At 38.2% G+C, this 13,742-nt stretch overlaps 1 protein-coding gene across 2 annotated transcripts in view; it reads left to right on the forward strand.

Annotated features, from left to right (window-relative positions):
- The window catches only part of RPGRIP1L (RPGRIP1 like), a 92,892-nt gene that overhangs the window by 43,016 nt on the left and 36,134 nt on the right, over nt 1-13,742 (forward strand). For both annotated transcript variants that reach the window (XM_030299606.1, XM_030299608.2), the window contains exons 15-18: nt 1,356-1,808; nt 5,418-5,569; nt 9,998-10,376; nt 13,480-13,664. In XM_030299606.1, coding sequence (XP_030155466.1) covers nt 1,356-1,808; nt 5,418-5,569; nt 9,998-10,376; nt 13,480-13,664 — 1,169 coding nt within the window. The remainder of the gene's footprint in view (nt 1-1,355; nt 1,809-5,417; nt 5,570-9,997; nt 10,377-13,479; nt 13,665-13,742) is intronic.

Consider the following 13,742-nt stretch of genomic DNA (forward strand, 5'->3'; position numbering starts at 1 on the left):
GGAGAAGCCGGGTTGATGATGACATGGAAACCAAGGTAGGACAGAGGTTCAAAAAAGAGAAAGTGATCATCAGTGTCAAGGAAGGAAAGAAACCACCTAATACAAGGACCAAAGCCCATTCAATCTAGCAATTAATTCATTCCTGGTGACCTATTCTGGAGCAGTTTCCTAAGAAAAGTAAGGCAGATACTATTCGCAAGAAGTTGAAGAAGAGTGTCTGTTAGATGTGGAGTTGTAGACTCCAGTATACATTATTCTTTCCAGAAATGTGGATAAAATATGTATCTAGAAAGAGATACATCTGTGGCTCCTGAGTGGCTCAGCTGGTTGAGCGTCTGACTTTTGATTTCAGCTCAGGTCATAATCTCACAGTTTATGACTCTGAGCCCCACCGTCGGGCCCCGAGCTGACAGTGAGGGGGCCTGCTTGGGATTCTCTCTCTCTCTCTCTCTGCGCCCCTCCCCCGCTCACGTGCTTCCACATGCACTCTCTCTCTCTCAAAACAAACTTTAAAAAAAAAGAGATATATCTGTTTAAAAAAAACAGCTTTGTAGAAGTATAATTAACATACTTTAAACTGCACGTATTCTGAGAAAAAAAAAAAAAAAAAAAAGAAAAGGGGCACCTGGGTGGCGCAGTCGGTTAAGCGTCCGACTTCAGCCAGGTCACGATCTCGCGGTCCGCGAGTTCGAGCCCCGCGTCGGGCTCTGGGCTGATGGCTCGGAGCCTGGAGCTTGTTTCCGATTCTGTGTCTCCCTCTCTCTCTGCCCCTCCCCCGTTCATGCTCTGTCTCTCTCTGTCCCAAAAATAAATAAACGTTGAAAAAATAAATAAATAAATAAACTGCACGTATTCAAAGCATACAGTTTGGTGAGTTTTGGGCCCATGGATACACTGTGAAACCATCACCGTAATCAAGACAATAAATATTATCCATCACCCCTAAAAGTAGGAAAGTATGTATTTCAATAAGCTGGAGGGAAGGAGCCAGCAGAAAGAGAAATCGACTCTAAAGGAGAGAAGGTAATAAAGCAGAAGCAGAGGAACAGGAAGAATCCAAATATTTACCTCAGCTGTACTTTCAAAAGCCTTTTCTTCTTTTTTTCTTTTTCCTCTTCCCTGGTACAGGCTATATTCTAACTTGAGTTGTAATTTTGTTGTTAATAAGCGATGTCAAAACCAAGGACGAATTTTTGTATACTACAGTATTACTCACAGAAAAACAGTGTGGTCACAGAATTTAAGATTGAGACTCTTCACCAAAAGCACTTCGGCTTCCTACCACTTCAAAAGCCAGTTTGTATCTTCATATGTCAATATTTAAAAATATCTAAACTGTGTGTCTTCTCTTGCAGCCCAATTAAAGGATATTGCCTATGGCACCAAGCAGTATAAATTTAAACCAGAAATCATGCCAGATGACTCTGTTGATGAATTCGATGAGACCATTCACTTAGAACGAGGCGAAAACCTATTTGAAATCCATATCAACAAAGTAACCTTTTCTTCTGAAGTTTTACAGGCGTCTGGAGATAAAGAGCCTGTCACTTTCTGTACCTATGCTTTCTATGACTTTGAGCTACAGACCTCTCCCATAGTGCAAGGCCTCCACCCAGAATATAACTTCACTTCTCAGTATCTTGTTCATGTTGACGACTTATTTTTACAATACATTCAGAAGAATACTGTCACTCTTGAGGTCCACCAAGCTTACAGCACAGATTACGAAACACTTGCAGCTTGTCAGCTGAGATTCCATGAAATTCTAGAAAAAAGTGGTCGCATATTTTGCACAGCAAGTTTGGTTGGTAAGTACAATCTTATAAGCTTTGGATGTGTGAGTCACTAATTTGGTGTATAGGTTACTATGATGCTCTACATTAGTATCTTTTCTCGTACGGATTCAAGATCCCTTGAGGCTGTTGGACAGTGTTCTCTAACTGAGCTGCCCAGAATAGACTGGACTATCCTAAATGTCATTGAGGATATCAGTGCAATGGCTATTACTTTTTTAAAAGCTTCTAAGTACATGCATTTATTTACCGTATCGATACCCTTTTTTGATCGAATGTTAATTGTAGTACATTCATCAAATATTCTGTAAGATCATTTGTTATCAATGTTAGCAGGCATTGGAAATACAGGGGTCGGTGCTAAATAGGACAGAGCCCCTGCCATCGTGTAGCCTACCTTCTAGAGGGGAAGACAGGCCATAAAACAAATATATATCTCATCAGATGGAGAAAAATGAACAGGATAAAGAGAGAGAGAGAAGATGGCGAACTCAGACAAAGGCATCCCTGATGGGTGACATTGGTAGAGACCTGAGTGAAGATCCATGACAGGATCCGGGGAAAGAATGTTTCATGCAGTGGAAACACCAAGTACCAAGGTGGAGGGACAAGCATGACGTATTGGAGGAGCAGCGAGAAGGCCAGCGGCTAAAGCAGGAAAGCGATTAAAACAATAGAAGGATGACTACGCCAAAATAAGGCCGTCAGAGGAAGGCAAATAGCATATGACTTCACTCCTATGTGGAATTTAAGAAACAAAACAAATGAGCAAAAGGAAAAGGAGGAGGGGCGAACCAAGAAACTCCTTACTGTAGAGAACAAACTGATGTTTACCAGCAGGGAGGTTGGGGGGGGGGGTGGTTAAATAAGAGATGGGTGTGAAGGAGGCACGTCTTGTGATGAGCACCAGGTGTTGTATGGAAGTGTTAAATCACTAAATTCTACACCTGAAACTAATATTACACTGTATGTTAACTGACTGGAATTTAAATAAAAACTGTTTTGAAGATACACTATAAAAGAAAAACAGAAAACCAAGGGGCACCTGGGTGGCTCAGTCAGTCAAGCATCCGACTCTTGATTTCAGCTCAGGTCACAATCTCACAGTTCAAGCCCCATGACAGTGCGGAGCCTGCTTGGGATTCTCTCTCTCTCTCTCTCTCTCTCTCTCTCTCTCTCTCTCTCTCTCTCTCCCCCCCCCCACCACTCTCCCCCCTTCTCTCCCTGCCCCTCCCTTGCTCTCTCGCTCGTTCTCTCTCTAAATAAGCTTAAATAAAAGAGAAAAACTATGGAAGGACTAGGTCATGCCGTAAAAACTTGTAGGTCTTGTAGGTCATGGTGAGGAACGTGGAGTTTTTATCTCTCGGTGATGAAAGTCATTGGAGAGTTTTGAGGGGCGAAGTGACATGATCACACATAGATTTTATTTTTTTAATGTTTATTTATTTATTTCTGAGAGAGAGCGAGCAGGGGAGGGGCAGAAAGAGAGGGAGAGAGAATCCCAAGCAGGCTCCATGCTTTCAGGTCAGAGCCCTACGTGGGGCTCAAACCCATGAACCGTGAGATCACAGTTAAGAGTCGGATGCTTAACTGAGCTACCCAGGTGCTCCCACATGTAGGTTTTAGAAAAGCTGCCTTGGGTGCTGTAGGAAGAAGAGTCTGTAGGGGCCAAGAGAGAAAATAGGACCATTATCAGGCTATTGCATTAATCTGTGGAGAGATGATGGTGGCTTGGATTCAGATGGCAATGAGCGAGGCACCTTGGTACAACCTGGCTGAGTTAGTTGAGCTTCAGGTTCTTGATTTCAGCTCAGGTCATGATCCCAGTGTCGTGGGATTGAGCTCCAAGCTGGGCTTGGAGCCTGCCTGAGATTCTCTCTGCCCTCTCCCCCCAACTCGCACACTCTCTCTCTCTCTCTAAAAAAAAGAAGAAGAAGAAGAAGGTAATGAGAACATTGACAAATGATTATTTTCAATATATATTTAGTTAACTGTTCCTTTAAGACTTGCTTATCAATTGTATGTAAGGTAATGAGAGAAGTGGAGGGCCAAGATTTATGGCATGAACACCAAGGAGAATTGTGAGCCCATTTATTGAGGTAGGCCTGAGAAAGGAAGGCCTGAGGAAGAAAATCAAGAATTCTGTTTGAACAAGTTAAGACTGACCTGCCTATTGGACAGCCAAGTGGAAATGGCATATGGGCTGCACTAACTAGCCCAAAGGTCAGGGATAAAGATATGAAGGGGGAGTCATTACCATATTGAATATATTTTAAGCCTTTAGCCTAGGTTATAACACATGGAGAATGAATGTACAGAAAGCAGAGAAAGTGGCCAAGGACTGAGCCTTGGAAAACCACAGAATTTAGAGTTCAGGAGGAAGAAGAAACACCAGCAGAGGAAAGTAAAGAGTAGCCAGTCACTTAGGAGGCAAACCAAGAGTATACAGTATCCTAGAGGCCAAGTAAAGAAACCATTTCAGAATGATAAGAGGGTGACTTAGCTTCCGGGGAAGGATTTTATTTTATTGATTGATCACAGGGGTAACATAAAAATCACAGTCAAAAAATAAAAAAGTGAACATTTTTGCCATAAAATCTCTCTCCCACTCCTGTCCCTCAGCTACCGTAGGCCCCCTCACCAAAGGCTACAAATTTTCACAAAGAAATTTTAAGCATATACAAGCAAATATGTGTATCCATAAATATTCTTGTTTTAGGACTTTTTTGTTTAATGATAGCAGATTTGAATGAAGTATTATATGTTGATGAGAATGATCCATTAGCGAGAAAGAAACCAATGAAGAGAATGGGGAAATAATGTTACTAATATGGTATGTTTAGGAAAGTTTACATATAGAATATCCTCTGTTCACCAAATATTGAGTACCCATTATGTACTAGTCCCTCTGGTAGGAATGTATCAATGGAAACCACAGCCCTGGCCCTCAAGAAACTTAAGAGTGCAGGTAGAGAAATAGGCTGGTGAATGGACAGTTATGTGAAAAGAGTCAATGTTCTAATGAGAGGATATCCTTCTTCTCTGGGAAGGAGTTCTTAAGTCCCCCAGGAGCTATAGGGGAAATCTTCACAGAGGAAGAGTGATGAAGAGCTGCCTGAGTCAAAAGGAGCACTGAGGGTGTATGGGGGCAAACATCATGCGAGCATGGCTCGCATATATTTGGCACAGCTGTGGCATTTATCCCTGTACTGGTGGCACAGTAGAGAAGTGGAGAGGTGCCCAAGATCTCTTGGAAGTTGAGTCACAATGTGGAGTATCACATTTATAATTGTGGGCTTTCATATTGTATCTGTCAGTCTACATTGAGTGCAACTTATTAAAAACAAGCTACTGTCGCATCAGAAAGAATCTGTGGAGTATTTAAGACAGTGTTTAGTTTTTTCTTTATATTTTAGAAGGATTGAAACAGTATAAATTGGAATATCTCAAGCATAATTTGACATAGTTCTTTAATAATACTTAACATACAATGAAACTCATGCTTGCAGAAGTAACTTTATTTTCTTCAGCTCTGTTCTTTGCCAATCACACATCATTCGTGCAAGTCATATATTATTTTACTCAGTATAAAATTTTAACAGTGAGTTATGCATTGGTTTGTAGGAACTAAAGGAGACATCCCAAATTTTGGCATAGTGGAATACTGGTTCAGATTACGAATTCCCATGGATCAAGCAATTCGACTTTATCGAGAACGAGCAAAAGCTTTGGGATATATAACATCAAATTATAAGGGGCCAGAGCAAATGCATTGGGTGAGCTGGTTGGACTTTAAGACATTTTTATGACACAGAAATTTTATAATATGTCTTTATATGTCATGCTTTAAACCAAAATCATTTTCTTTCATAGCCATCAAGTGACTCTTTTTAACTTTTTATTTTGAAATAATTATAGACTTACAGGAAGTAGCAAAAACAGTACAGAGAAGTTCTATGTACCCTTCATCCAGCTTCTCCCAGTTGTAACATCTTAAATAACTACAGTGCACTCTCAAGACCAGGAAATTGACATTGGTATAATACCATTAACTAGGCTACAGACCTTATTCAGATTTTTCAGTTTTTATATGCACTCGTGTGTGTGTGTGTGTGTGTGTGTGTGTGTGTGTAGTATTAGTTCTGTGCAGGTTTATCATGTGTATATATTCATGTAACTGCCACCACAACCAAGGTACAGAATTTTCTAATACCACAAAAGAACTCCCTTGTGCTACCCAGGGCACTTTTGAAAAATAGAATTGCAGTTCTGTGAATTAGAAGTTTAAATGCAATTCCTCAGAGCAGCATTTCCCAAACTATGTTTTATGGAGCCTTACTGGCCATACTTCCAAAAGAATGCCATGATCCAATGAATGCAGAAAACACTAAAGTAGGCAAAGTTAAATAGAGTCCTTGACTTCTCATGTATAATAAGAATCCCAAGAGGAAAGCATAAAGTATGCACTTGGGTTGAGTAACAAAGGAATAAAATATAGTTGAAACATTTTGGAATGTCTGCTCAAGTCATAGTTATCTTTTTTCATTTGGACTGCCGTCACTCCCAACCCATGGGGTTGAGCCTCCAGGGGCCAGATTTACGTTCAGTGATCCTGTTCTCTCCTACTATCCACCCGACTATTACTAATGATTCAGGGATATCCACCTGACCGCAGTTGAGCCAATCAGATTCTGCCTTTTTTTTTTTTTTTCAGGAATAGAATGTAGTAATTCATCACTTACATATAACACCCAGTGCTCATCCCAACAAGTGTGTTCCTCAATGCCCATTTAGCCCTTCCCTCCACCTAACACCCCACTAGCAACCCTCAGGTCTCTGTACTCAAGAGTGTCTTATGGTTTGTCTCCCTCTGTTTTTATATCATTTTCGCTTCTTTTCCCTTACGCTCATCTGTTTTAAATATTAAATTCCTCATATGAATGAAATCACATGATATTTGTCTTTCTCTGATTTATTTCGCTTGGCATAATACATTCTAGTTCCATCCATGTTGCAAATGACAAGATTTCATTCTTTTTGATGGCCGAGTATTATTCCATTGTGTGTGTGTGTGTGTGTGTGTGTGTGTGTGTGTGTGTGTGTGTACACACCACATCTTCTTTATCCATTCATCTGTTGATGGATATTTGGGATGTTTCCGTACTTTAGCTATTGCAGTAGTGCTGCTATAAACGTTGGGGGGCATATGCCCCTCCAAACCAGCACTCCTGTATTCTCCGCATCCTTGCCAACATTTGTTGTTGCCTGAGTTGTTAATTTTAGCCATTCTGACAGGTGTGAGGTGGTATCTCATTGTGGGTTTGATTTGTTTTTCCCTGATGATGAGTGATGTTGAGCATTTGACATATGTCTGTTAACCATCTGGATGTCTTCTTTGGAAAAGTGTCTATTCATGTCTTTTGCCCATTTCTTCACTGGATTATTTGTTTTTTGGCTGTTGAGTTTGAGAAGTTCCTTATTGATTTTAGATTCTAACCCTTTATCTGATATGTCATTTGCAAATGTCTTTTCCCATCCTGTCGGTTGCCTTTTAGTTTTGTTGATTGTTTCCTTTGCTGGGCAGATGCTTTTTATCTTGATGTGGTCCCAATAGTTCATTTTTGCTTTTGTTCCCCTTGCCTCTGGGGACATGTCAAGTAAGAAGTTGCTGCAGCTTAGGTCAACGAGGTCGTTGCCTGTTTTCTCCTCTAGGATTTTGATGGCTTCCTGTCTTACATTTAGGTCACTCATCCATTTTGAGTTTCTTTTTTGTGTATGGGGTAAGAAAGTCGTCCAGGTTCATTCTTCTGCATGTTGCTGTCCAGTCTTCCCAACACCATTTGCTGAAGAGACTGTCCTTTTTCCATTGGATATTCTTTCCTGCTTTGTGAAAGATTAGTTGGCCATACATTTGTGGGTCCATTTCTGGGTTCTCTGTTCTGTTCTATTGATCTGTGTGTCTGTGTTTGTGCCCATACCATACTGTCTTGATGATTATAGCTTTGTAATAGAGCCTGAAGTCCAGAATTGTGATGCCTCCAGCTTTGGTTTTCCTTTTCAGGATTGCTTTGGCCATTTGGGGTCTTTTTTTGTTCCATACAAATTTTAGAATTGTTAGTTCTAGCTCTGTGAAGAATGCTGGTGTTGTTTTGATAGGGGTTGCATTGAATGTGTAAATTGCTTTGGGTAGTATCAACATTTTAACAATATTTGTTCTTCTAATCTATGAGCATGGATTACTTTTCCATTTTTTTGTGTCTCCTTCAGTTTTTTCCATAAGCTTTCTATACTTTTCAGTGTATAGATTTGTCACCTCTTTGGTTAGGTTTATTCCTAGGTATTTTATCAGATTCCTTTCAAGAGAAAGCAAGACTCTTCATGCTTGGAACATGCTTGGGAGCCATAGGGCAGCCATCTTCTTGCTGTTAAGCAGCAAAGGAAAGAAAATGGGACTGGAGAAAGAGAATAATGAGCAAACACACAGAGAAAAATGAAGACTAGATTGAGAGGAAATTCTGATGGTTTTCCAGTCCTATTACCTTCCTAAGGCCCACTCACATCTCTGCTCTATAGTTCGATGAAATAACCATATGGGCTTACATTAAAGTCTCTTTTGTTGTATTTGCTAGACAGAATTTGTTTCTATAATTTTCAGTTAAAGAACTATGACTAATATGACAGATTCCCAAACTTAAGAAAGAATGGCACCTGTTTCCCAGAGATCATCTTTCTGGACTAGTATTCTTCAGAACATACTTTAGAAAGTGCTGTAATGGAAAAAGGAATTAAAAATAGAGAGACCAGGTTATTTATTTAGTTTTGTAGTTTGTTTTTATACTTCCATTTTCTGGCTTGGGTGAGTCATTTGTTGGAATTCCAACTTTTGTGGGTAGATTTGGAGTGAGAAGCAGAAGGGATACTTTTTAAAAAAATTTTTAACGTTTATTTATTATTGAGAGACAGAGAGACAGAGCATGAGTATGGGGGAGGGGGGGCGGGCAAAGAGAGGAGGAAACACAGAATCTGAAACAGGCTCCAGGCTCTGAGCTGTCAGCATAGAGCCCGATGTGGGGCTTGAACCCACAAACCGCGAGATCATGACCTGAGCCGAAGTCAGACACTTAACCGACTGAGCCACCCAGGTACCCCAAGAAGGGATACTTTTTAAATCATTCCACTCAACATTCTATAGTTGAATACAAACCAGCCCTGGGAAAGCAGTATTGTGATTCCCTTTTCAGGCTTGCCCTCTCCACATCACCGATGTCTCTACCAAGGGCATTATGACTTTGGTTCTATTTCACCTTCTCCAGTTAACTTCTCTGGAGTCAGAGGTTCCAGATGCTCAACCCAGATTCAAAAATGCTATGAAAGAGGGGCCTCTTTGTGGAAAGTAGAGAAATTTCCAATGCTAAACTGAACAAGGCCCTGGAACACTAATGTTTCTTTGTCCCAGGTCATCAGCTATGGTGGACTTAACAATTAATTGGTGTATTTGTTTGCTAAAATACTTATGCACAGGCTCCCTGAACTGTAGTTCCAAAAGGGGCCATAGAGTAACTTCTAGCTCTGCCTAATAATTCCTCTCACTCATCTTTCTTCTGGAATGTCCTCCCAGTTCTAGCTTTTTCTGCCCTCTAAGATTTATCTCTCACCCTGTTCTCTTGTTGTTATAGCAGTTGAACCTCACTATACTTGCTGTCTTGGGCTAATATCTCTGCTTCCCCAAACACCATTGGTTGAGGATGAGGGCCAATCCAAATGTAATGAAATCATCTCTCTAGGTGGGCTCCATCAGGTTCACTGGATTCTTACTTAAGAGTGGGATATGATCTGAATAGCTGGAATGGTTGAAGAATTAGCTCTTAATAGTGAACTAGAGGACATTTGTCATTGGACCCATCTGTTAACTTTACTCATTAGTCATTAAATAGAATTAAAGAATATCAGGTGTTTTTTTTTTTTTATTTTTTATTTTAACAGCAGTCCCTCCATGTATACCCAGTCTTCTATGTTTATTGCTAATCACTTAAGATCACCTGTTCACACATGTTCTAGGGAGTATTAGTTTTGAGAAATTCACTGTGAAGTTGCAAATATGCAGTTCTTTGTACATTTACAAAATTATTTTGTTTGGGGTTTGGCAGCTGCTGTTGATCTTGTCACTGTATTATTACTATAATATAAATATGTATTTTTTCCAGTCAAGTCAGCAGGCACCCAAAACTGCTCAGCTCAGTTCTACTGATTCCACAGAGGGCAACTTAAATGAACTTCATATTACAATAAGATGTTGCAACTGTCTGCAGTCCCGAGCAAACCACCTTCAGCCACACCCATATGTTGTGTACAAGTTTTTTGATTTTGCAGACCACGATACAGCCATCATTCCCAGTAGCAATGATCCACAGTTTGATGATCATATGTGTTTCCCAGTGCCAATGAATATGGATTTGGACCGATACCTTAAGTCAGAGTCTCTGAGTTTTTATGTGTTTGATGATAGTGACACTCAAGAAAATATTTACATAGGAAAAGCCAATGTGCCTCTGATTTCACTGGCACATGACAGGTGTATCTCAGGTAAGTGTATTTCTTGAATGTATGAAATTGTAAAAACAAACCTAAATTATACTTTAGTTATGGATATGGTCTGTCTATAACTAATCTTCCTAATGTTCTCAAATAATCCTCAACTTTGGGCCTATGGGTTTTTTTTCTAGTTATTTTTTTTAGTAGTTCTGCAGATTACAATATGTGTCTTAACTTATCACAGTCTAAAATTAATACTAACAGTTCCCCTCAAAGTATAGAAAGACTGCCCCAATATAATTCCATTTCCTCCCCTGTCCTTTGTGTTATTATCGTCCTATATTTATATATAGAATGCCTATATATGTTGTAAACCCAACAATACAATGTTATAATTATTGCTTTGTATAACTTTTTGTCTTTTAAGAAATTAAGAGAAGGGACAATATATATAGGAGACTCTCACATTGACTTATGCATTCATCACTTCTTGTATTCTTTATTTCTTCCTGTAGATTTGAGTTACTGTCTGGTGTTGTTTCCTTACCCAATGTAGCTCCATTGCCTCCCTCTCCTTTGTGCTGTTATTATCATATACTTTTTACTTTTTTATAAGTTAAACAAGAGTTTACTATTATTGTTTTATGCATTTGTCTTTTAAATCAGTTAAGAGAAATCTCAAAAAACATATTTATACTGTAATACATAATTACCTATGTAATTACCTTTATTATTCTCTATTCCTTTGTGTTGATTTGAGTTACCATCTGGTATCACTTCCTTTCAGCCTAAAGGACTTCCTTTACTATGCTTTGTAACTCAGGTCTGCTGGTATGATTCTCTCATTTGTTATCTAGGAATGTCTTTATTTTGCTTTTATTTTTGGAAGGATAGTCTTGCAGGGTATAATATTAGTCATCAGTTATTTTTTTCTTTTGTACTTTGGGTATATCAGATGACTAATTTCTGGAATGTATTGTTGCTGATGATAAATCAGCTATTAATATTATTATGGTTTCCTTGCACTCGATACTGTTCTCAAGATTTTTCGTGTGTGTGTGTGTGTGTGTGTGTGTGTGTGTGTGTATGTGTGTGTGTGTGTGTGTGGTTTTAAACAGACGATGATGTGTATAGGTGTGGATCCCACTGTGCTTGTCCTATTTGGAATTTGTTGAGCTTCTTTATATGTAGGGTAACCTTATGTACCAAATTTGGGAAGTTTCTGTTTCTTCATTTTTTTTATGCCTTTTCTTCCCTCTTGGGCAGAAAATGTGTGGGCAGAAACATACATGTGTGTGTTTAATGGTGTCCCACAGTTCTCTGAAGTTTTATTCATTTTTATTCATTTTTTCTCTGCATATTGGATAATCTTTATTGGTTAGTCTTCAAGTTCACTGATTCTTTCCTCTGCCAGCTCAAATCTCCTATTGAGCCCCTCTATTGAATTTTTTCATTTTAGTAATTATACTTTCAACTCCAAAATTTCTATTACGTTCTCTCTTTTATAAAATTTCTATCATATTTTCTGTTTTATAAGTTATTGTCATATTTTCTTTTAATTCTTTAAATGTCAATTTTTTAAGTTCTTTGAACATATTTATAACAGCTGTTCTGAAGTTTCTGTCTGCTAAGTGTAACATCTAGACACTCTCAGAATGTGTCTATTGATGGCTTTTTTCCTATATTTTCAGCATACACTCGTGCTTCTCCATAGGTGCCATGATTTTTTGTTGTTCTTTAAAATTGGACATTTAGGATACTATATTATAGCAACTCTAGATTTCAACCCTCCCCTACTCCACAGGGTGGTTCTCTTGCTGTTTTTGTTTGGTGACTTGCCTGAACTAAATCTGTATCTTTCCCTCATTGTACCCACTGATGTCTCTGGTAAGGTTTTATTTGTTTGCTTAATTTTAAGTTTGAGTCAGCATAGTTTAGTGGTCAGTCATTGATTGGTGAAAGGTTGTACTTAAACACTTTGAGCTGGTTGGCTTCCCACCTTTTGTCTATGAGTTAAGGAATGGGTTGGGTAAGGGGTTTTCAAACTTCAGGCAGTCTACAAGTCTCGTGTTCAGCCAGGGAAGTAGGTTACTAGAGTCTGTTCTGACTCTTACTGTTGTTACTGAGTTTCTGTAGATTCTCTTAAATAAATGCTTCTCAATTTGTTGTACACCTTTGTTTAATTTCCAGAGCCGTTAAATGGTCCAGTTTTATTATTTCTTTCTTTTTGTGGAAAGGATTTACTGAGCTCTTCATTCCGTCATTCTAGAAGTCCCACCTGTGCCTGTAATAGAAGTTTATCATCTCCTTCTATTCCATATATCATCTTTATTCTTTGGTTCTAAGGTCTAGAGTTGTTTTGTTTTTTCTTTCCCAGCCAGCCATTAAAAGATGTGTGAAACCCTTGAGTCAGAACAGACTCTAGTAAGTAAAGGAAGGATACCCCTGAAAAAAGTTGTACTTGAAATATAGTTCTGTTTTTTTCAAGTCCAAGATTTTTCAGTATGACTAAAATTTGTGACTCTATATTACAGTTACAACTAGGTGATACTTTTTAAAATTACTATTTTAGATGCTTTGTTTATTTTATGGACGTTTGTTTGCTGTGTTGCTATTAATTGGGAATAATTTAACAAATCCCAGTAAAATATATTTTAAATTATGATAAAAATTATCATAAAATTAAAAATAAAGTTATAAAATTATATGGTAATATGAAGTCTTCCTTTGATATATAAATTACTTGAATTTGTGAAGTTCTAATATATTTTTCTATAGAGACAAGTCTTTTGCAAGAATATTCAAGTCAAGATGAAGGTTGATTTTTGAACTATAACCTAGATAATATCTTAGCAGAAGGCTAAGAACTCTGAATAATCTCCAAATTTAATTTCATTGAATTAAAATATTTATAAGTTAATTTTCTCATCTAAGAGTCAGTATTATCACTGAGACCTTAATTTCTGAAAGCAGTCTGCTTGAGAGATGAACCTATCATAGATTATTTTGTCTTTATTCTCTAAGCCATTTGAGGTGTGAGTAAAAACCAAAATTATTTTTAAAGTCGTGGGTAGTTCTCTTTGTTCTTCTTTAATTCTTATGGTAACAAAATTTCACTCTAGCATTAATTAAAATTTTTTTCATAATTTGACAGGAATATTTGAGTTAACAGATCATAAAAAGCATCCTGCAGGAACCATCCATGTTATATTGAAATGGAAATTTGCTTACCTTCCACCAAGTGGATCTATAACTGAAGACTTAGGAAATTTTATACACAAAGAAGAGTCAAAAGTTGTTCAAAAACTACCTCCAACATCCTCTATTAGCACAATAGTTGTAAGTAACCGTGACTCTACCACTAAAGAAATCGTTTAAAAAGAAAGAAAGAAAAAAATAGCTGAAGTCTTATCTAAG

Source organism: Lynx canadensis, chromosome E2 (assembly GCF_007474595.2).
Source record: "Lynx canadensis isolate LIC74 chromosome E2, mLynCan4.pri.v2, whole genome shotgun sequence".
NCBI lineage: Eukaryota > Metazoa > Chordata > Mammalia > Carnivora > Felidae > Lynx > Lynx canadensis.